The 23,966-nt window shown below is 38.1% G+C and overlaps 1 protein-coding gene across 10 annotated transcripts in view; it reads left to right on the plus strand.

The window, feature by feature from the left end:
* RhoGEF2 (Rho guanine nucleotide exchange factor 2) overlaps nt 1-23,966 on the plus strand; it is a 453,695-nt gene that overhangs the window by 334,645 nt on the left and 95,084 nt on the right. For all 10 annotated transcript variants that reach the window (XM_069821024.1, XM_069821026.1, XM_069821030.1 and 7 more), the window contains 5 exons: nt 1,320-1,440; nt 13,741-13,819; nt 14,847-14,899; nt 22,979-23,056; nt 23,134-23,348. In XM_069821024.1, coding sequence (XP_069677125.1) covers nt 1,320-1,440; nt 13,741-13,819; nt 14,847-14,899; nt 22,979-23,056; nt 23,134-23,348 — 546 coding nt within the window. The remainder of the gene's footprint in view (nt 1-1,319; nt 1,441-13,740; nt 13,820-14,846; nt 14,900-22,978; nt 23,057-23,133; nt 23,349-23,966) is intronic.

The following is a 23,966-nucleotide window of genomic DNA, read 5'->3' on the forward strand; positions in this document are numbered from 1 at the left end:
GACTTCTACCTATATTAGTTTAGAAAATTGAAATTTCACTTCTGTGTAGCTTTAAAGAGTTAAAGTACTTATTCTATTTACACACTAAAAATATTCGTACTTGTAACATATCTTCATAATCTTTTAAAGCAACTTTTATTAACAAAAAAGAAAAACAACGAATGAATTAAGACGTGAATTACGAGTAAGTTCTTTTGATGCTCGTACAATTAACTACACAGACATTTTGACACACTCCTGACCACTAACTGAACTCAGAACTATTTGAACACAATTCTGGACATCCAGTAACGGGTGTTGCCACTATTTGAATGAATAACAGGTTGCATCCTATTCGGCATGCTTGTAATTAGGGCGTTGATATCATTTTATAGAATCGTTTCCTGTTCTTCTAGAAGAACTACCTGCATCTCAGGATGTGAGAAACCCGTCGACGGACTGGACGTTCGAGCATGTTCCACACATGCTTGATGGGATTGAGGTTAGGACTTCGTGCTGGCCAATTCAATGTGACGATTCTCATATCTATTAACTGCGACTTCTATATGCATTGGGCAGTGTGAGGGCCTAGTCATGTATTAAAACTGAATTATTGCCAACGAAGGGGTTAAAATGAATGACATGTTTGAACCTCCTCGTCGTGTTGATATGCATTTGGTCCCCAATTTTCAGTTACCACCAATTCAATACGGGCATGAGAGTTGATGCCTCCTCATACCATGATGGAACCTCCTCCATAGGATGTTATGCTGCTGAAAAGGTGGAGGTGGCATAACGCTGTCCAGGTTTTCTCCATACCATTTTCTTTGCGTTGGGTGATCTGACGCTGAACCTTAATCCATCAATAATAGAATATTGCCTCACTACTTCTCTCCCTAATTCTTATGTTTTAGAGCAAACTAGACGGGCTCTCCGATGCTGGTTTGTCAACTGAAGAACACTGAAAGATTTTCTTGAGGACATGTTAGCTTCATAAATTCTCCTCACTGCCCACTCATTGATAATGACATTTCTGGCTTCTACTGCTGTCATATGACAATCTCTCAACACCTCCATAGTTAAAAGTCGATCATCTCTAGCCGATGTAGACCTAGAGCAAACATCCACGTCGTCTTGAAAGGTGTTGTGTTCTCGGTAACGTTTTACAGCTCGGAAATACTCGTATGTGATGTTCTGAACACATTCGCACGACGACGATGTTGAACTACTGAGACATGAGGCTTGGAATGAGAACTTTCTTGAAATATTTACTCTAAATGAAGTATAAAACTTATGAGTTGTTTTTTATGACGTAAATGAATGATTTGTCATTGTTGCAGGTGATCGGCCGGCATCCGGGGGGCGCGGAGGCGGCGATAGGCGACCTGACCCGGTGCGTGAAAGTGAGGAGCGCCCTCTGCATGACGGGCTCCACAACGAGGACGACGATCACCACGAACCGTGAGTAGTCTTCACTTATTAAAATAGTCATTCGAGGAAAAAGAAATGACCATACATCCAGAGCTGTGGTAGGCCTGTAGGGTGGGTGCGTATCTCAACTTAACTAGCTTATTACCTGGATAGAAATTAATTCCTCTATTACAGGATGGGCATGCTTTTCGTGTTTTTTCCCCTCAAATTGCTTGGTGTCTGGGTAGAAATTCATATCTCTGTTACAACGTAGGTGTTTGTTTTCGTGTTTATATTTTTGTCGTACTTGGATATGAAGGAATGGCCACTACGGGTGGACAGTTGTTTAATGTTAGTAATTTTTATCAACCTATCTAGAACCTGCACTGACATAATATATTTTAACGTTGTACTGCGACCTGGGCGAGTGTGTCATATTTTTCTCAACTTAGTAATTAATGATCCTGTATTTGTAAAATACAAAAATCGACAACGATACGCCAAGTATTTCTGAATTCATAATCAAGCACTGAAAATATTTAAAAATTTGTCATTCAATCTGATTGTCGTGTTCACAAAATTTAGAGCATTTTGTAAATTAATTCCCAAAACTGAACTGGTTCACTAAGGCCGTTTGCATAAACATTGCTAACTGGTGTTCACTTTTGATGGAAGATAAGGAAATGAACTGAAATCTATCTCTATTAATGTTGTATAACATCCATCTTAGATAATATGAGCTTGGTTTAGTTTTATTCTGAGACCAAAAAATATATGTGACAACAAAAATGTTAGATGTCAAATGACAACAGCACGACTTATGTGGGGAAAATCACGTTTATGACGAGTGGTTTGCAATTCATTGTTCGATATTCAGTTGCCTCCTTGATAATACGCGTAGCAAGAAAAATTATGGAAGGATACAAGAAGAAGAAGAAGAAGAAGAAGTGAATGCGGGTGGAAAATTACAAAAAAAAGTAGAAAGGAGAGATACCTACGTTCATTAAAACTGCTAAGTGCTGTTGAATTTTGATCGAAGAAATTAAGGAAATGAACTGAGTTCTATCTCTATTAATGTTGTGTAACATTCATTTTAGATTGTATGAGCTTAGTTTAATGCTGTTCTAAGATCAGAAAAATACATATGACTACTGCTGTCATTATGTAGGAAAATCGCGTGTATGACGAGTGGTTTGCAATGCATTGTTCGATATTCAATTGTCTCCTTGATAACACATGTAACAAGAAAAATTATGGAAGGAAACAAGAAGAAGAAGGAAATGAGAGTAGCACATTTCAAAAATAAGGAGAAAGAAGAGTACCTACGTTCATTAAAACTCTTAAACGTAAATTAGTTACAGAGAGTAAGGAAACAGATTTTGTTACCACAAAACAAAAAGATGAGGGTTGCATCTAAGTTGTTGTATACTAGAATTCCACGAATGTAATTTCAAGATACTGAAATAGTCTGAAATTGTGTTATGAATATGCAAAGGCGAAATCTGACATTTTTGTTAGTTTTTAAGGGTTTTCACCTTGCTAGGTTGACCAATCAGCAAGCTTGTATATAAGAGATGTTTGCGGGAGGGAAAGAAGTGCGACTTAGTCAGCCGTGCGAAAATGAAAATTTCGTTATTTTTTATGCTGTAAATGGCTTTGAAATAGAACAGGCATAGAGCTCCGGCAGTGAGAATGATGTGACTTCGCAAGGAAAATGGACGTGAAAAATGTGATCCTGAACAGTTTCACAGCACTTTATTGTTCTTTGATTGTTGCACAATACATGTAATGAAATATGTGTCACACTCTATTTGACAGTAAAATAAGCACTGTTTAGATTTCATTAAATGAAAATAGGATACAGTAGCGAAATTATGATCCTCAACATTGTAAAGGTACCTCATACTTGCGCCATGAAAACACTTGGGACCCGGGGGGGGGGGGTCATGGAGGTAGTTTTCATGATTTCATGGCCTGGGCACTAGAATAAGTTGATGTAGTCGACACCATGCTCCGACCGCCTTTTATCCCCGGAAAAGATCCGATAATTACTCAATTTGATATGAGGCTGAATGAATTTCGGGGCCATTCTGGAAGCTTTGGCAACGAGAAAAATCGCGCAACCACCCGGTATTGAACCCAGGACCTAGCAGTGCCAACGGAGCTACCCGTCCGCCTTCTTCAACATTGTGTAATTTAATGAGATGGAGGAACTCTTCAATAATCACATTGCCGTTTTTTGGATTGTCTGTAGTTTTGCAAGGAACAGGTTTTATCTTTTTATTTAATAGAAATGCACATATAATAATTTATCCTACTTTCTCGCTGTCAGTATCTGTATTTGCTTCTGAATTGAAGTCCTGTAACAGTAACTCTAATAATAATAATAATAATAATAATAATAATAATAATAATAGACTCTATAATAATTAAAGGAAATTCTAAAACCTTAGTATTTACGTGCTTGGAACCAGTTTTTGGACAACACGGTTCCAATATTTTCCCTATTTCTTTCTTTCTTTCTTTCTCCTCCAGAGACGTATTGGACCTTGGTGCCTCATTCCATATTTTATTAGGTCATCGTAATTACAGTTTTTCATTAGATTTATAAATTTAAAGTGGTTTTATATTTTAGTTACATATTTGTTTATTTTTTATATTCCGAAAGTGTTTCAATATTTTATTCACTGAAAAACTGTGAAGATTCTGGAAGTACGATGTAACATTTCGATTGATATCAGTAGCAGCACTTAGTTGCCTGGGCGTTGTCTATGTTAACTTTGGTATTACCTGTAAGAGCAATGTATAACATATTTATTTCTGATTTTACTTAGAGATACTTCTCACGGATTTATATCTGTATGTTCGGCAGTTGTTTTTAGACGTTGAAGAACGTAGGTAGTATTTTGCATTCTAAACTATATATTTTATATTATCTGCTTATTTTATATGGGAAACAGAAACGACGTCAGTATTGAAACTTGAAAAGGCACCTTGTGATTCATCATTCGATCTATGAAATACACGTTATTATTACACAAACGCAGTCTCTTATTCTTTGTTATATTGTTAGATAGAGCTTCTCCCTATAATTAAAAAAAAAACAACTTGCACTATCTTCAGAACTGAAAATGTTGAAACTAATAATAGAGTAAGACTCTTTCCTTCCTTTGTAATGCTGCATTTGTATTCGTTTTAACAAATTGGAGGCGTTTCCTTCTGTTATATTTGTTAAACATGTAGGCGGCATTTGACAGTGTTTTGCGGGTAGAGTCTGTTTACAAACCTACTTTAACAAATGTCAAAGCCTACCATTAGAACTGTCAGTGTATAGAACCAAGTACCCACATTACAAGATGATGTTACATAGGCAGATGTTTTATGAACTTCTCCTATTTTGGTAATAGAGTGCAGTTTGTCTACAAACTTTCATTAGTAAAATCTTTGTGATATATTGTCCCTAGAAATTATACATTTTTCGGAATTTCCTTGTGTTTTTACTACACTCTAGTGTTCACTTGTAAGAAATGCTTCACCGCGTATGTGGCTCAAGTGCTACCGCGCTGGCTTTTCTTCCAGTCGGCCCTGGTTCGATACCCTGCTAGGTAGTGATGCAATTTGTGGTGGACAGAACAGACGTTGCAGATTGTTGTTTTTTTCGGGGTACTCCCGTGTCCCTCTATCATTCCACCCACACTCTTCACCTTTCCTTGATTTCATCTGTATCATCCGCAATAGTGAAAATAGGCTGGGATGAAATCTTGGGGGTAGTATGGGTTTCCGATGCTGATATACGAAGGGCTTGGTGCTCTGGGCTACTCTTATTCGGACGAGGCCTGGTTTTATGAGAGATTGAGGAAGGATGGCCTACCTGTCAGCGTCGAATTCAAGAATGCTATCCAGGCCACCTGTCGGACTTGGACAATCATTGCATATGAGCGTATTCCGAATCTCACCGGTGAGCAATCCGATGGCATCACGGTGTTCCGAATTCCACCGATGACGTCATTGATGCTCCACCGGTGTCGCACCGGTGCCATCAACTTGCAGAGGTGGTGGCAGTCTCCATCAGCCCCATCAGTGAATCTGATTGGTTCTTGTATAGGGCGGGAATTAGCAGACGAATAACATCGTGCACTGTTGTGTTATGGCGGTGTGTTCTGCTTTAGTTCTGCTGTATTGTTTGTATTGAGCATAACGTAAAACAATATGTTAATGGCTTATTAGCGAACATGTCAACGGACCCGTTATTACTACCGGTTCAAGAAATAAATTGTTTATGCTATCTTTTCTTTGAACGAGATGGGAGTACAAAAATTTCGCAAAATTTTGCTAGCGTAGCACAGACAACAACTTGTACAGTCGCCATGACAGCCATCGATCCTTCCAGCAGTTTTGTTCCTTATTTCGCTGCAACGTGACGTCATTAATGCCACCGGACCGGTGAGATTCGGAATACGCTGTATAAGTGCGCACAATGGGCCAAACCGTGCCTAAGTTTATGTACCCGTCCCTGGTCCAGCCCTCGTACAGCGAAGCCAAGGACTGCTTCATTCAAGTGCATAAAGTTTATAAACACAGCAACTTCACTATTAAAGTAATTACTTCAGAGTTGAAATATACCAACTGAAAGTCACTCAATATAAAAAAGCCACTTCATTCATTGCTTCTGCTACCTTCACCACTGCAGTCGTCATAATTTTTCAGTAATATTAAATCTAGTGATATGTTTCGGGCACTAAAATAAATGGCGTCTGTTAAACGTGGACCATTTTTTTTCTGTAGGTTATTTTACGATTCTGTATCAACATCTCATTTTATTTAGCGTCTGAATGAAATGAAGGTGATAATAGCGGTAAAAATAAGTCCGGTGTCCAGCACCGATAGTTAACCAGCATTTACTCATATTGGGTTGAGTGAAAATCCAGGAAAAAATCTCAACCAGGCAACTTGTCCCGATCGGGATTCGAACCCGGGCCACCTGGTTTCGCGGCCAGATGCGCTAACCGTTACTCAACAAGTGTGGACTTGACCACTTTGAGGGGTCTGCAATTTGAAGATGTACGTACTACCCGTGAGACATCGGAATTCATGAAGTTTCATATTTTGATAGTACATATAATAGTGCAACAGTATTGTGTAGATCGGTATAGAATTATTGAACACATATCAAATTACAGAACGCATACTTCAGTAAAGATTGAGACATTGTTGGCACGATCATTTGAATACTAATGAATACAAGGTAATTTGAGGAGTTACAGTGAGTAGCGAAATCTGGTTTCGTAGCCCAGCTATAACGGCTGGGGAAATCATTGTACAGACCCAGAAACAAAATTTGGGCCATCTGAATTTTCCAAGTTCCAGTTAAAACACACTGCACATGCTCAGTAAGCACTAAGCAAACGTTACCCCTTATTAGTTGAATGAATGTTGACCTCTACTGAGGCATGTGGACTTTAGGCCAGCAATCGCCTAGTAGGCCTTGGCCACTAATGGGCCATATTTCTGTTTTACTCGTTTAGAATTTGGAAAACATAGGAACATACAAAAGGGCTCAAAGCAACATAAGTCACATCTTAATGGAAATTGAGATTTCACCTTAACTCCTTAATGATTGCATAAACTGTTTTGATATTGCCACGGTAGCTATGGCGTTGTTATTAAAATTAAATTTTCATTAAATTTCATATTCTACATTGTTCATGAATGTAATACAATACTGGCATAGAGGACAATATAAACTTGAAGTTCCAGATTAAAATTTTAAAGAAGAATTTTGATTTATAAAATTGTTCCAAATCTTTAAAGTGTTTTCCTGTAAAATTATTAGTTGTGATATCACACACAGTCCTTTATACATAAAATATTGACATCTGTGTTGGTAAAGGTGTTCGACAAAAAAAAAGGGGGGAAGTTTGTCTGTTGTGACGATGACTGCGAAGATAGCAATTTCACTTTCGTATGGACATTATTGTCCTTACAAAGAGAAAGAGTGATTACCCAAATGATCGTCTCGGTTTGAAAATGGTCTAATATTCGTATTCATTTTTGTTATTGTAACTTCGATAGCAAAATAGTTACGCCAATTTTATTTTGACGGCAAATGTTCTCTTCGACCAGAATACAAAACCGCATAAGATAATATATATGCTCTAAATACAAAGACATTATTACATAGTTATATCAAATCTGCGCACTACTGTAGTGTTTGGCAGACGATAGTTGTCGATTAATGTTTAGTGAAAAAAAAAAAATAACCCTCCCTCCACCTTTCGGGTTTTCTTTGCGATTTGGTTTCTGTATATAGGCTTCCCGCCGCACACCGATGCTGAAGAAGTTGCCACTACCCTTAAATACGGGGATGCTTACATGAACTTGATCTCTGGGCATTCAGTTGTCTTGATGAGAAGTTTTAAGTTTGTCCCCCAATTTGTTCATTTCTCCCATTCTCTCTTTGAAGTTCACTCACATCGTCTTCACGCTTCGCCGCGGTCAGTCACAGGCTACGCCTCCTGAATCTAGTTCACATATTATGAAGCAGGTCCCGGCTCCGGCCGCTTTGCCGCGCGGCAGTGCGAAGTGCCCGGCTCGCAGTGCATGCCGGGTATCCGTCACTTCCACTTCCTCATTTCATTTGTTTCTTGAAGCACTTGTCAGTTGAAGTCGCGATACTATTGAACTAGTGTTGTGATGTAGTAGTGCAGTGTGACAGCATGTTCCAGCGCAAGAGAAGCTTGCCCAGCAAGCTGGAGCAGCACCCCATTCGCAAGTGAGTTAAATGTTCGACATTTTATTTCGGTTTGAGATGCACCAACTTGGGACTGTGAGACCATGTTGTTAGGGGGAGCAGGAAGCGTGTTATCGCTTCGCGAGGAAGTTGGCTTCCTTACCTGCTGCAGCAATCCGTCCTCACATTATTATAAGCATGTGGATTTTTTTAGAGAAAAGACTTTGCAGACAGCGGGATCGTTAATGTTGGAAACACACATTTTGGGAAAAGGTGTAGTACTGTACTTCAGACAAGAAAATATAGAAAAACAATTAGAATTTAAGTAGAATATTTTAAACAATAACATATTAGAGGCTGTGCACATCGGCCCGTTCTGGCCAGAAATAGTTTTAGAAAACGTTTCGCATGGGGTGAAGCAATGTTGATACAAATTTTTTACACACTGACAGGAGCAATGTTTTGCAGTGAAGGGAAACTACACTGTAAACGTTCGGAAAAGCAATGATTGCAAAACTCCATAGATCTATGGTGAAATAAAATTCTGGCTCTTCTGCAAAGAAAATCTCACATTCTAATAATGTCAGTCTCTTGAGTATACGGGATTTGAATAATTTTGGTCCTTTGTGGTCCTAACGAATTTCTGATTTGTGCGCGCATTGTTCTTCTAATTAACTTATCAGCAAAAGTTAATCGTATTTATGCTTCAAGATGGAAATCTTATATGCATAATTAATTGTCATTTATTATAATGAAATTGGTGTATCAGCGTGACCACAATATTCTTTCACATATCCACAAGCAAAATACACCCTGTAATTTGAGAATACAATGCTGGCCGTTTTCAAAATTCATTTTATTTGAAATCTTGAGATTGCTTATTGCTAATAAATTGAATTGAATTATACGATGTGCTACCCAGAAGTTCCTGAAATTATTTTTTTAAGCAGAAGTATACTTGCATTTAGTTCTGATCTCCACAGTATTCTTCAAAGTAGTCCGTCATAACTTTTCTGCCATGATGAAAAAGTATCTTGGAAGTTATTCTTGTTTGGCGAATTCTACACCTGCAATTTCTGTTAGATGCTCTTAGTCGTTTTAAATATTCGCCTCTTCAATTTCATTTTTCAGAAGAGGAAGAAGCCGCAGAGAAGGTGGGGGGCATAAATGCTATGTTGAAATCAAAAACTGCAGAACAGCAAGAGCAGAGTGCACATTCATATTATCTTGTTCAAGCACCCCTTTTCTGCGCTATTTTTTTCTGGCCCTTTCCGCATTATATCCTTCACAAATCTCGCCTTGGGACGTCACAGTCGAACTCGGCATTAATGTTCTGTCCTGAAGGGACACATTCATTATGGATAATCCCGTCAGTATATTCACATTGCTTGTCGCTCCTTCTCTGGTCTATGATAAGAGGGTTCTTCCATAGGGATGAGTGTTTTGCCCAACATTCGTAAACAGTAGACACTAACGATCATAGGAAGTTGGGTATTTCTGAATTTCTCCTCGAGTTCCATGTAGGATATTGCTTCTAGTCGTCAGTCAAGAGTTTCGCTACAAACTTAGAGGCAATACTCTGCATACTGAGATCGTCTGATAAAATGCGCTTGCAAATTCCATGCATTACTCCTACAGTGCTATATTATGAATTGTGCTCCTATGGCCCTCAAAGATGACTGTACTTTCATGACATTTTCTGCTGTGCTGCTTTGCAGAGCGACCACAATGTTCGTCGCCCGTTGACATGTTCCTGAAACGCTTAAACCCTTGTACGTTTGCGTAACACACAATGCAACACCTCCTCCGAATGATTGTTTAGCATTATGGGTGTATATGTGTCTCCGCAGCAGTCTTGCCAGATTTAAACCCTTTATTCTTCAATATGTCCACTTTAGAAATCACAGGACGACCCACTCTCGACAATATAAACCAAAAAGAAAAAGAAAATGCACTTAGCTCTGCGTACTCGACAGGCAAGGCAAACTCGTAAAGAAACAGGTAGACTAATTGTACGGCCACAAATTGGTGCTGCGGCCGATTTTTGTGTGACACTCAAATTTCGGGAACTTTTGAATAACACCATGTAAATACTCTTTTTTCCTTCATGTAATCAATATGGAGAATGTTAGAACTCACTCTGTATGAAAGTAGGAAACAATTTAATTTTGTTTCATAGTTTCCAATAAATTATTCAACGACTCTGTATCAACTGCGAAGTTTTCTAGCTTAGGTGGAATTGGTGACGGTTAGATAAGACTGAGGAATCGTCATGAGATTACCTAATATGCGCCTTGCGATTGGGAAGCACTCGGAAAGAGATCCATCCAGTTTATCAGTCCAAGCGATAGTGGAATCCACTCCAGAGAACACCATCGGGATCACAACCTGAGCTATACCGGTGCTGTCTCCTGTTTTATTATTGCTTCCTTATTTCTTACAATGGGAAGATATTGTAATCTACAAAACATATTCGAAATTTTCGCGGAATATATACAGGATGTAAGTGCCGTTATTTTAACGGATGATTATTCATGTCCTAAGGAAGAAAAATGTCGTCACAATTTTTTTCTAATTGGAATATTTAACTAATTATTAAAGTTTACAATATTAGACATTTGCCAATGTTGCTAGATGGGGAGGAGGGGGTTTACAAGTACACAGTACAGCTCAAGCGGGTACAGACAAACCGATACAAAACAGATGCTCTGTTTCAATGCAGGGGCGGATCAGGCCAACTGTTCTTTACATAAAACGAGCAGCAAATACAAACTTTCAGTCTCATTAATAGAACATTATGGTAAATTTCCATTTTATTTAAAAATATTGCTTAATTTTTTATTGTACGTCTAAAGTAAACAATAGTGGTTTACTGCACAAAATCACACGAACTTTTTTTTTGTAATGCAAAATTTTAATCTCTCCCGCTTCCGTAAAGCAGCATCATTTTTAAAGAAATTTCTGGTTGTGTGATTTTCGCAACAGGGTAAGAGAGTCTCAGTTTCTAATAATCGTTGACAAACTGCTACAAAAGTTCGCCGATTAGGTAACCTTCTTTGCGGAAAACGTTGATGGTACATCATTCTTGCTGCATTTGAATTACGACGACTTTCTCCATTAATTAATAACATATGATATTCCTGAACTGTGAATGACATTGTAAGTTGTCTACCGAATATCTGTACTGAACTGCCATCTGCTCGGTAGGAGATCTATGGACAGGGAGCTTGAATTCAGCTGATCTGTACGTCTGTGCAGAGTAGTTAGCTGCATGAATCCTGGAGAACATGTTGCCACGTCTCTCGCGTCTGAATACGAGTACTAACAAATTTAAGCATGTATTATTATTTAATTTCACGAAAACGTAAAGAACACATATTTAAACTAATAGTAACTCTTTGCTAGATATACTTGCTGATGTAATTGTTTTCATATTTTTACTAACGATGTAAGCAGTATAACGCAAATAAAATGAGGAAATAATTTTTTTTTTCTGGGAAAACTATAAAGTTCTGACCCTATGGGTATGGACATTTTTTGTATCCTGTAGACAGTCCCCGAAGTCTGTGAAAAGGACGGCACTTATACTCCTACACTTTGTATATTTTTATCTTCACACGTACCAAGAAGTTGTTCCTGCCCATCGTCCGTCCGTATATAGCGGTTTTCCCTAACAGATTTTGATTGTTTCCTATATCTATAAGTAATCTCATCCAAGAAGGTATATTTAGGCCTACTCCGGAAACAACACATTGAAGTCCATAGAGCGTAATTACGCAAAATTGTTATCTTTTCATAATGGATTCTGATTATATTTTCTTAATTTTGTTTTGCGTATAACATGGCATCGAAAGAAGAGTATAGATTGTATATCTCCAAAAATATTTTCTTCAGAATACTATTTTTCTACAAATACAGTATAATCATTAACTACATGCATGTTAGCAGGCAGACAAGATTGTGGAACACTTTTTTTTTTCTTTGTTTTGGACGCAACGCAGCCTAAAGGCTTATTATTTTTATTTAACTACACATCTAATGCCTAGATCACCAAGTTGGAGTTTATTTTATTTATTTAAGCTATTTATTTTTTATGATTCCACTGTAAGCAAAATACAATGTAGCGCAATGAAACTGAAGCGAATTTACACAATAAACTAAATTACAAAACCAATGTTCGTCTTCTACCTGAGGCAGTCACGGAATATAAAATAAACTAAAAAAAGGAACTGTCAGTAAGCTTATGTCACCTTCCCTGAAACTGTTCACATGTACACAGCAACTAAGCAGATGCAAAACATTAACTGTTCCTACTAACTGTAAGATGGCGAAATTAAAGCTTGAATAAAAGATTATATGGAAAATTGAGTAGCCCTTGACTTTGTATAGGTAGTAGTGCTTACTCAAGTCTCTCAGCTGACGAAGCACATTGAGAGCGCCAGCATGGATGAATAATATTTATCCATGACATTAGCTTATGTCGCTTATCACGTTACTAGGTGAGCGTTCACGAGGATGGCAACTAATTACTCTCTTCAAATACGCACAGTTCTTTCTTAATGCAGCATTCCAAGTATTCACACCTTTACAGTTTGAATGAGCAGCTAATGTATATTGTATATGTGCTGTGGAGACCTACGTATGTGCACAGTTTCAGAGAAGATTTTCGCATAATCTCAATAACAGTCCCTTGGCAGTATTAGTGAACAGCATTTCACGCATTCATTTTATAGGAAATTTTGTGTGAGAAGAACAGTTAATAAGTTATTTTGCGGGCATTGCAGCTTCAGTACTGCTAATGGGATATTTTATAAGCAGACATTTTGCAATAATTAGTGCCAAATAATTTTATTTAGATTTCTTATGACTAAAAACTTTCCTCAGGAAATTTTAAATTTGCAGCATATTTAACATTTGAAATGTTTCTCTCTGAAATAATACGGCTTCCGCTGTATTGTTTGGGTTACTTTTCCTCGCCGGAAACTATTCTGTTTTCTGAACAAGTTCTTATTTTCTATTCTTAGACATGATCAAATAAAACCACTTAATGTTTCTTATTTGACATGATATGATATTCAATATTGAAACAACGTAACACACGTAGTTTTAGAATAGTTTTGTTCTTGATCTCTGCATGTATGAATTCTAAGATGGGTTTCTTGCATTAATTTCCGGAGTTTACCAACTTTTTACACAGAAAAACTGTTGCAGATGTTCTGATTCAGAAACAGTTTTTCACATATATCACACAACTTTTTTTTCGTAGTAACGAGAGTGCTCAGGAAATGTAGAGTTGTAGCCTACCGCAAATTGGTTCGAACTAGCTAATATTGGTTCAAGGGTGATGCGAAACACATAGATTTAATTTAGTCGCACGCATACTTTTGCCTTTAGGCAAAAAATAAGCATATTATTGTTTAAAGTAAAAAATTGAATATTTGTTGTACCGGATGAATTGAGTCCAATGTACTGACACGAAAAAATCTGCACAAATGACCGCAAGAAACAGTACGCTGACAACTATTTTTTCGATACTGAGTGTGCAGAAAATCTGAAGTTGTCATTTATAGTATCTACAGCAATGGATGTTAAGTTGTTATTTTGGTTATTTTGTGTTACAGTTGTCAACCTGTGAAGCACAAGCCCTCTGCTGCCTCAATCAACCGCTCCGAGAGCTATAAGGAACGCGTGCACCAAAAGGTGAGGACATTGTCATTGTAACTTTTCTTCCTTGCCATTGCACAATTTCTGCCTAACTCACCATTATCTGTCTCATCAGTACAGAAAGTTTTGTATCAAATACCCACGACATATCCCTTACGCCAGAAAGTAGTAGGTAAAATGTGCCCCATTTGGAGAATAAGAAAGTTATATCCCAGAAATTGTTGCCATATTCTGGATATTGTGTGCGTAAATGCGCACCATAAATCTGCGAGAATCCGTTTGTACTAGCAGACTAGCTTTAAACTAAACGAAGAGAGAGAGGAACATTGGAGTTTTGCCTAATGGAGCTATTTATGAAACTTCATTGTAATTGACATACAAATTGATTGTTGTACAGTAACTACTTATGTCGCCGATTGCACACGCGCATTAAGATAAATCAAATGTGAAAGATAATAAATACCAAAAATACTTCCAACTGAGTAATCTTTATAATCAGCAGAATAAAACGTTACTGCTAATTGGTTCTATCTTTTGGAATGTAGTGTAGTTAGGACGTTGTGCAAGCTCTAGGTAGGACCAGTTGGAGCGGGTCAATACGACGCGAAGGGCGGGGCGGGGTGAGGGGAGCTTTTGCCTCTAAAATGTTCCTATTAAATGATCCCGCAAGTTCTTTCCAAGTCTTCTTTTCACACCGTTTCTTTATTGTCACGATGTCGTCAAACCAGTTCTGAATATTCTCTGGGTTCTGGAAAATTTATTACGACTTCGATCGCGCATACGTAATTATACATTAAAACAAAATATTACATTCCAGAAATAATATGGAAAAGAATAACAGATTATATTATTATTTCGCAGTGGTTTTGCTTCCGACTATGTAAATTTCAACTTCGTTATGAGAGATTACTTCTGGATAATTACAATAATTCTTAGTCGTTGTATACTTGAGTCCTCTTGACATCCTGCTTATCTTGTTTCGAATTAACACTGGAACAAAAATATTTAAGATAAGCTGTTCGGGTACGTCGTGTACTGATGTGGTGTGTCCTCTCTGTTTTAGCGGCAGTTGCGGGAGAGACGGAAGACCAGCGACCCGAACCTGTCCAAAACCAAGTAAGTATAGCACGTGGTGTTCCGCACGTGACGCGCTCTGCGCATGCACCCGCGCATCCTCCTTGCCACGGACCCGTTTCGCGCGCTACGCCATCAGTTTGAGGCTGGCGACGGACGCGTCCGCAATGCGGGGGTGCGTGGGGGGCGTGGAGTGCTGAGAAAGGACATGGACGCCAGGGTCAGCCGAAGGTGTCGTTCCGAGAGGTGCAAATATTAGACAATAACAACTCGGAAAATTGTGGAGTGCTAGTTGTGTGCCAGAATGAGTTGTCACGTGACTAAAACACCAGCCATTCGCAGTTTCTTGCAGTATTATTATATTTATTAGGGGTTTACGATTTTTGGGGTGCTGTTTTATGTTGTTTTGACTTTTTTTTTTTTGCTGCTATGTACAATATTCGAACGAAAAGGTGTGAATACACCTTTACTGCCGCAATATAAAAAGGCAGCATGAAAGAACCGGCTATTCGAAGTGTCTCACGTTCTCTTTGGGCTGTTATATTGTAAATTGTAAAAATGTATTAGAAACAGTGTTTCAGAGGATGAATATGTCCGGCACATTAGACAGTTCTAATTACCCCCAACGAGTAGATGATATCCTTTTTCTCCACATCTTTCTACAAGTCTTGGAAACATGTTTTTAAACTCGTATTATAGAATAACGGTAGTGGTTCAAATCCAACGAGCTGCAAGACAGCATTGCTTTCTTCCTCTAAAACTACGTTCAAATAAATCATTATTCTATGTACTAAGCTTACGTAGCCAAGGTATTCGGAGGCTTGCGACAAGATGAGCGCAACTCCAGATATTAAACTCACAAATTGTTAATACACTTTGCTACTATTATTACGACTATTAATAGTAATGAATATTACTTTTGGTTGGTCTTTGTTTGTTGTGGTGCACCCGGTGGCGGGCTCATAAATGCGGCTTTGATGTCCGTCGCGGCGCCGCATGCAGGTGCAGGCGCAGGCGAGTGAGGGAGGCAGCTGTGCAGACCCCCGGGCTGCGCTGTCATACTAGCGAATCTCGAGATCGAGACTATTCTGATGGATTTTTTTTTTTTTTTGTATAGCTATAACCAACTTCTTTCTAACACAGTTTTGCTTATCTGTGATAATGTCACCAATGATGAATTATCTCGTTAAAAGCAAGTAGTGAATTAAATACTACCGTTACATCGCAGAATATGTACACTGCGTATATCACAACTTCAGAGCGACTTGGGGTGGTGGGAGTCTACTCAACCTTTTATAAAAACAGTACAAGATCTTCCCCAGCGATGAAAGGCGGTCGGAGCATGACTCTGATCACATCACTTCTTCCTAGATCGAGATCCAGAAACGTGAATATGTGTACTCATTAATTCGTATATACGGACATATGAATTACACTTCGTTAATACAGCTCTTAAGTGAGAGGGCTGTAAATTTACCTTAATTCTGCTGCTTATCACATCATGGGATAAAATGAACTTCGCTTTGCAAATCTCGCGTGTAAAATGAAAAACTCACATTTTCAGGATATCAGATACAGAGAAGGTCATTCCTTCGACAACCTACTCTCCCTCCCGAGAGGAGAATATTTCCCACCACCTCACGTGGAACTTTGTCCTACCAAATTTTGACCGCCTTTCAACTGCTCATAAGCCGATACGCGATGTAGGCTACAATCAGGATTACAATCTCCTGATTGTGCATGGGCTTCCATCGTTGTTGCTGCATTATTGTTTTATTAATAGTGTTTCCTGAATAATTGAAGTTATCTGTGATTAGTTAATATGCATATCATCGCTGCTAGTATGCATAGGGAAAAATGATAGGATCTGCAACTGAGAAGCATCGAGAGTACTATAAACAACACAATAGGGTGCAAGTGAAATGTCGAAAGAATGAAGGAACGAGCAGACAGCTTTTGATGGTGATAGGATAATGATAATGTACGATGTCTGCAACTATTTACTGTTATTCTGCTTTCAACTGCGTAGATTTTTCAGGGTTGGTGTGATTCTAATTATACGTGGGGTAAATGTATCACAAAGAGAGATGTGATCTATTCCAGCACTTTTATGATGTGCTCTCGGAGAAAATTTCAGGATAGCTAGTATTTTATAAGGAAAATCGAAGACAGTATAGTCGCGTCGATTACAGCTGACCTATACAGTTGCTTGAGATTATACAGAACAATCACGACACGGAAAGATGAGCAATTACTTCGTGCGCGCTGTGACAGGTAACAAGAGATATCTTAGATGATGACGTAGAGTCAGAGTGTCTTCAACACCGTCATTATCCATTACGAATTGCAACTTTGACTTGGAAAGCCAGGTACAAGTCATTCTGCTAACGTGCGCCACACACACGTACTTCGCAACCTGACACTCTTTCAACAAGGAAACAGGTCGACCGTGTTTGCGCACTTGCCTTAATTTTGTGGCGGATACGGAACATTAAGCGCCACGCCGCCCCTCTGTGTCAACTCCTTGTGGGATAATGGAATTAACTGGCTTTGATACTCCATTAATAATTGGGACGTGACACAGCTGCGCAGTTACATGTCATTCATTAGCAAAAATAACAAATTACTGCATGTAAAATTATGCGTTTGATGAAAAGATGCATTTCCAATGATGTGTGTCATCAAAATTACGCACACTCACTGGTGTTTCTGTTATAAAAAAAAAATACATACAGATAAGACTGTTACTGTGAAAAAATGAAAAAGAACAGGAAAGTTTGGCGATAATTCGTACCATACAAAAATGCATGAAACCATTAAAGAGACAGAAATAAATATAATTTACAGTATGCTCAAAAGAAGAAATTGTAGTGAACGAGAAAACGGCAGCATTGAGCGCAGCATAAAAGTGTTGTATGCGTTCACTTGTGTTCGTGTCTATTTGTGTATGCATCAGATTGTTACGAAAAATTCGACTTACTGAATTTAAGTCACAAGGAAAAAAAAAAAAAGACTTCAAAATATCGAAAAAACATTGTTTTAAATGTCAGATGCAGTGACTGCGACAGATTATGAGTCACCTGGGGCTGTCATGACACGTGTTTATGTTTTAATCGGTTTTTAACGACACTATTTTTACTACCTACGCGGTTATATAGCGTTGGTGGAATTGGTAATAGCGAGCAGAAGGGCCAAGGTCGACCAGCCGCCTGCTGGCCTCACGTTCACATGCCTCAGCAGAGGTGAACGATCATCCAACCATAATGGAGGTATCGTGTGGTTAGTAGCTGTTATAGTTGGTTTTCATAGCCGGATTTCGCACCCTATTGCAGCTTCCCAAAATCAATACATTACGCGATTGGCATCTGCCCCATACACCTGCCGAAATTTTATGAGAAACTTCCTTGCCCTTAAGCACCCGAACCAGCATGTATTCCGTAACACATGACGCCTTAGACTGCAATGCTACGGAGCGGGTCGACATAGGGAAAATCTCGGCAAAAAATCCAATATTTTGAGAGTACCCTACCCTCATTATACACATCCTACAACTTTGTCTTTTGAACTTCGTTCTTAATAATCATCATCATCATCCATATCATGGATTAGATTCTTCGATCCATTCCATCTTTATATTCAGAGCTGCTCGTGCCAATGTTTTGGTTGTCTTCCAATATTTATCTTCCCTTACAGCTTATATTTATACGCTTTAAGTGGAATACAGCTTTCTTGCACTTCTCCTAAATGTAGAGTAGATACCAATTTGTTTTGTACTCTTCTATGCTGTCTGATATATTTGAAATGTTTAATTTTTCACTATTGATTCATTTGTTTTATGGTCCCCAAGAGAATAGGCTACCGAAGGTCTAAGTAATGTCATATATTATGCTGCTTGAACTCTTTGCCTCTGTGAGGCTGTCAAAACACAACTTTCTGACTCCTATAAAAATGTTCGTAAAATCATAGTCTTACATAATTTAAAAATAGTTTCTTTTCTCACTTTTCTGAATATTGTTCTTTTGACTGTACCAATTAATAATTTTATTGTAATAGTAGAGTTAATTTAGATTCGAAGATAAATATGAAGTAGTACAGCCTACAGAGCAGGCCTGGGCAACAAGTCGATCGTGATCGACTGCTAGATCACTGGCTGTTTTTTTCGTCGATCAATATTGTGTTCTTAACTTGTAATATGTTCTGTTTATGAATTTTCACATTGATATTTTATTAATAATGCGAAAGGTTGAGACTACAATCGACCAATCACAAATGATTGAATTATTGATATATGTATTCGATATTGTTAGAGTTGAGATTGTACGCATACGTAACATGAAGCATGAACAAACATAGGTTTATGGTTAATGAATGCGAATTTAGAGGTTTTTGCTTCAGTTGTGTTGTGATACATGCATAATGAGTGCCCCAAAGAAAAGTTAAACGTATTACTTCCATGACGACTGGGAAGTGAATATTTCTTTACTGTGGTTAGAGATAATTGTTGCTGTTTAATTTACCTACCCCATTATCTCCTGGCCTAGTTGCCTCATAAGTGGTGCCTTGTTGGTATCACTTGTGAGATTAGACCTGTCTTGGGACAGTTGACTAAACAAACAGCAACATCCTCTGTGTCGTTACCAAAGAAAGGGAATATAGAGTCACGTTATAATGCTCTCCATCATAGCAAATGTGATGGAGATTTTCGCGACGCTGATATAACCTCTGCAGTTGCGAGCGTCGTTAAATAAACCATAATTTAATTTTAATTTTCGAGATTTTCTGCCGAAAAGTGAATTACGTAACTTCAAGTTGAAAGAACTGAAATCCTAACTGATAAGTCAACAAATGTTGCTGTCAGAGTTAACAACACGATCTAGCAAAGTTACGATGGCCTCATTAGCAAGTAACTTAATCGCCAGGAGATTTAAGTGTCTCAGTGAAGGGGACTTTATGAAAGAAGTTTTTTCTGGAAATTACAGAACAGTAGTTCGAGTAGAAGATGTATTGGTAATCTGAAGGAACAACTCCAGAAGGATATCATTGACTGTGAAGTATTTTCTCTCCAGTTAGACAAATCTGTTGATGTTAGCGATACAGACCAGAGTTTGATCTTTATTCGCATGGTTTTCCAGGATTTTACCATCAAAGAGGAGTTTCTTGGTATGGTTTCTTTAAAACTAAGAACCACTATCCTAGATATATTTAATGCTGTCTACAGTCTTTTTAAGAAGACTGAAGTCTTATTGTTCAAACTTGTGTCAATCACCAATGATGGTGCAAAAACCATGACTGTTTGTAATAATGGATTTATTGCCCTTTGCAGACAACATAATGATTTTCAAGATTTCATTGCCTATCTCTGCATAATACATCAACAAGTTAGGCAGTAAGAGGTTAAATACAAGTAACGTAATGAACTTAACCTTCAAAATAGTCAACTCTATCCATGGAAAATCTCTCCAGAGGTGTCTCTTCAATTTAACTTTTGATGAGGGAACACCACAATTAGTTTTGTACATTGAAGTGCGATGGCTAAGTTGAAGTAAACTTTGCTCAATGCAGTAAAGTCATTCTTGAAGGAGAGAAAAGATGAATATGAACAGTGGCTGTATGATTTTACCTTCTTAGCTGACTTTACTGATACTCTTTGTGAAATGAATGTAGCATTACAGAGCAAAAACAAGTACAATGGAGAGATGGTAAGCACATTTTTTTTTTGTGAAAAAGTAAGTTTGTTCTCATGATGAAGACAATGATTTTTCTCATTTTCCCAATATTCAGGACAATTTGGAGAGTTATTCAAAAACATTATTTGCAAAAGACAAGTACATAACATAATTGATACTCTTCTAAATGAACTTGAAGGAAGGTTCATTGAATTCAGAAATGTTGAAGATACTGTTCAGTATATGATCTGTCCATTTAAATCAGATTGGAATGTCAAGAAATGTTAAATGTTATGTTTTATTTAATGACACAACTGCCGAGGTTATATCAGCATCGCCAGTGTGTTGGAAGTTTGTTCTGCAGGAATTCTTTTACATGCCAGTAAATATACTGATATGAGCCTGTCGCATTTAACCACACTTAAATGCCGTCGACCTGGCCCGGAATCGAACCCGCAACCTCGGGCATAGAAGGCCAGTGCTATACCAACTGCACCAACCAGGCCGATAATGTCAAGAAAACTGCTCCTCTATTCAGTGAAATTTTTTGAATTAGCAAGCTAAATCTGAAAAATGAAATTATAAATATGTAAAATGACATTCCTTTGAAAGCTCATGTTGGTGATTCATCATTATAGAAATTAGTGGCTAGGGACAAGTACCACAACTTAAGAAGATGCAGTGAAATGATCCACTCCTGTTTTGGTTCAACATATCTCTGCGAATCAGCATTTTTATATTTAATATTGATTAAAAGTTCTGACAGGTCAAGTCTCACTGATAAACTATTTGGAAGATTTTTTGAGGCTTGCTCAATTAGTCTTTTAAGATAAATTTGTTGGCAGTGAGGGAACCATATACTGAAGTTTTTCCTGGTTAACTTTTGTAGTGAGCGTAGCAGAAATTCTAAAAGCCAAGAACATAATAATTATTAAAATATTTTATTTTATTTTATTTTATTTTATTTTGGATAGTTAGGCTTTCTTTTTTCAGTATATTCAGTTAATAACAAACTGGATTAGATATAAAATGCAAAGACAAGATTAATTGGGAGTGACTGACCATTGCTTGTTTTACGAGGGAAATGTTTCATCGTAAGAAATATCCCAACTATTAGCTCTTCCTTGTAGTCATGCCATTAAACTAATTGGAAATTGATGTTTGGTCATTAAGAGTGACAGTATTGTGGCTCATGCGCGACCCATAGGATTTGCCCTTTTACAAACCATAGCTTTGACGTGCCTGTCGTTGGCATTTGGAGAGTTGATCAATTCAGCAGTTTGTAGGTCAGAGTGAGGGTGCGCAGACCCATCAGGTGAGATGTTCAGAAATTCTTCACTTTGTGACACTGTACATTGGATTTGTGTTTTACTGAATCTCCTATATAGTTGACTGACAGGTGATAATGAGCAATTTCACTTCCCATGTTAAAGAAATAAATATAGGAACAAAAAAGAAGAAACAACAGTCAGAGAGATAAAATAATTATTTCTCCTCTACATGGTTCTTACAGATTCTGATTTTTAAATATGACATATATAGTCAGCTATCAATGTTTTGAGATTTTATTTGTAGCATAGTGAACTTACACCACATTGAGTAATTCTGTTTTTGAAAACTAAGAAGTGTGAGTTTCTGGAAAGAAAAAGTGAAATAAAATGTGACATACTGTTAGTTAGCATTCAGTGACGGACAAGGTAACGGCCAGTACTGTTTCGATAAATTATATATATATAGAGTCGCACTATTTCAGATTATGTGATACCAATTTTGAAAATTTGCTGGATACACTGTACATGACTTGAGGATTCTTAATCATGAAAACTGGGTGTTTGGCATGCCATTCATCAATCTCTATGTGCAGGTTCCTCGTCCAGTCGTTTTCCAGATTTTTACAAGTATGTATGTCTGTCAGTTACAAACGCGAAATACAATGAATAAGATGTTACTTGCAAACCTTATGCAAAAATTCCACAGTGTGACATTTTATTTGACATCGACTACAACTATTTTGTTCTTCTTTCCTTACATAATTAGGTCAAAGTAATATGTTATCTACTCTGGATACGTTATTGTTAAATACAGTAGCAAATTGTATCATATAATACACATTTACTTATGCTACCTAAAGATAAGTGAAGTGATCAAGTCAATGTAGGAAGGATTGTTACAACTCAGCAAGGTAAAAAAATCTACTGCAACTTCTTTCATGTATGGTGTTAAACTTTTGATGAAAGAGAGAGACGGTGAATGGGGTGCTTTTAGCCATGTGTGATGGTAGACTGCACTCTTGATGTTGTAGTGCAGCACCAGATACTGAAGCTTTCGATCGAAATAACGTCTTGAAGCTCAGTCTTTGTCCAGTCAGACAACTGGTGGAAGATCTTGTGATATTTGTGGTGGAAAAGTGTCTCTGGGACAGGTTTTCTCATTTCACTTCTAATTTGTTTTGCAGTGATGTTGATCTGGATGCACAGGGCCTGTCGTACAACACAAACTCAGGAAGCTCGTCCAACTCAAGTCTGTCTACACGGTAAGATTCAGCAGAAAGTCTGGATGGTGTGTATTCCAGGATAAGAACGAGTGTTACTGATATCTTGAATGTTGCAGGAGTCTGGACAGCCCGAGCAACTCTCTGGAGATGGTAACAGCTGCTCGCACACAGGATGCTGTTACAGTGACGCTTACACCCAGCAGCAGTGCTGCCGAATGGGACAGTGACCTGGAAGCAGAGCCTGACCCTGCGGACTGGTCAAGCGGCGTCGAGGAGGATGTCCTCAAGCAGCTATCTGCCAGAGAGAAAAAGCGTCAGGAGGTCATTAATGGTGTGTTCCACTCAACTGGCGAAGACACACTCACACACTTGTCAACTCTGCTTTCCATAAACATAGTTTCATAGATCATGTAGTAAGAAACACTTAAGCCCTGTTCAGACAGTGCGTGTTTCTGTGATGGATTCCAAGGTGGCTGCACGGATGGGTAGCCTGCGTGCTCACTTGCCGGAAGTAATGCTCTGTGGTGGCTCCTTGGATGGCTAGCTTGCTGGATTTCGAGGGTAGGTTCCTTGCTATTTTTCGTGATGGTTTGCAGACTGGAAACCAAAGATGATCATATAATATCACCACTGAAACCATGTCGCCATGTTCGTTGTTTTCCAACTACACCTGTTTTTTTCTATATTCTTTAGTTTCTAAGAAACAACAATTAAATATCGGACTTTAGCTGTTTTGCACTTATGGCTTAATTACTTTATTACGACATTTACTACTGTTAATGTAGGACTTTAGTTGTTTTCCACTCACGGTTTAGTTTCTTTTTTACCATGAGTGTTGGCAACAGATGAAACAGCAGATGATTTTCCAATTTGAACTGTGAAAAGAGCCAGCTCTGTGTGAACAACTACCATCACCGTAGGCAACACGGGAGCCCGCAAGTGAGCATGC

This window comes from Periplaneta americana, chromosome 3, assembly GCF_040183065.1.
Source record: "Periplaneta americana isolate PAMFEO1 chromosome 3, P.americana_PAMFEO1_priV1, whole genome shotgun sequence".
NCBI lineage: Eukaryota > Metazoa > Arthropoda > Insecta > Blattodea > Blattidae > Periplaneta > Periplaneta americana.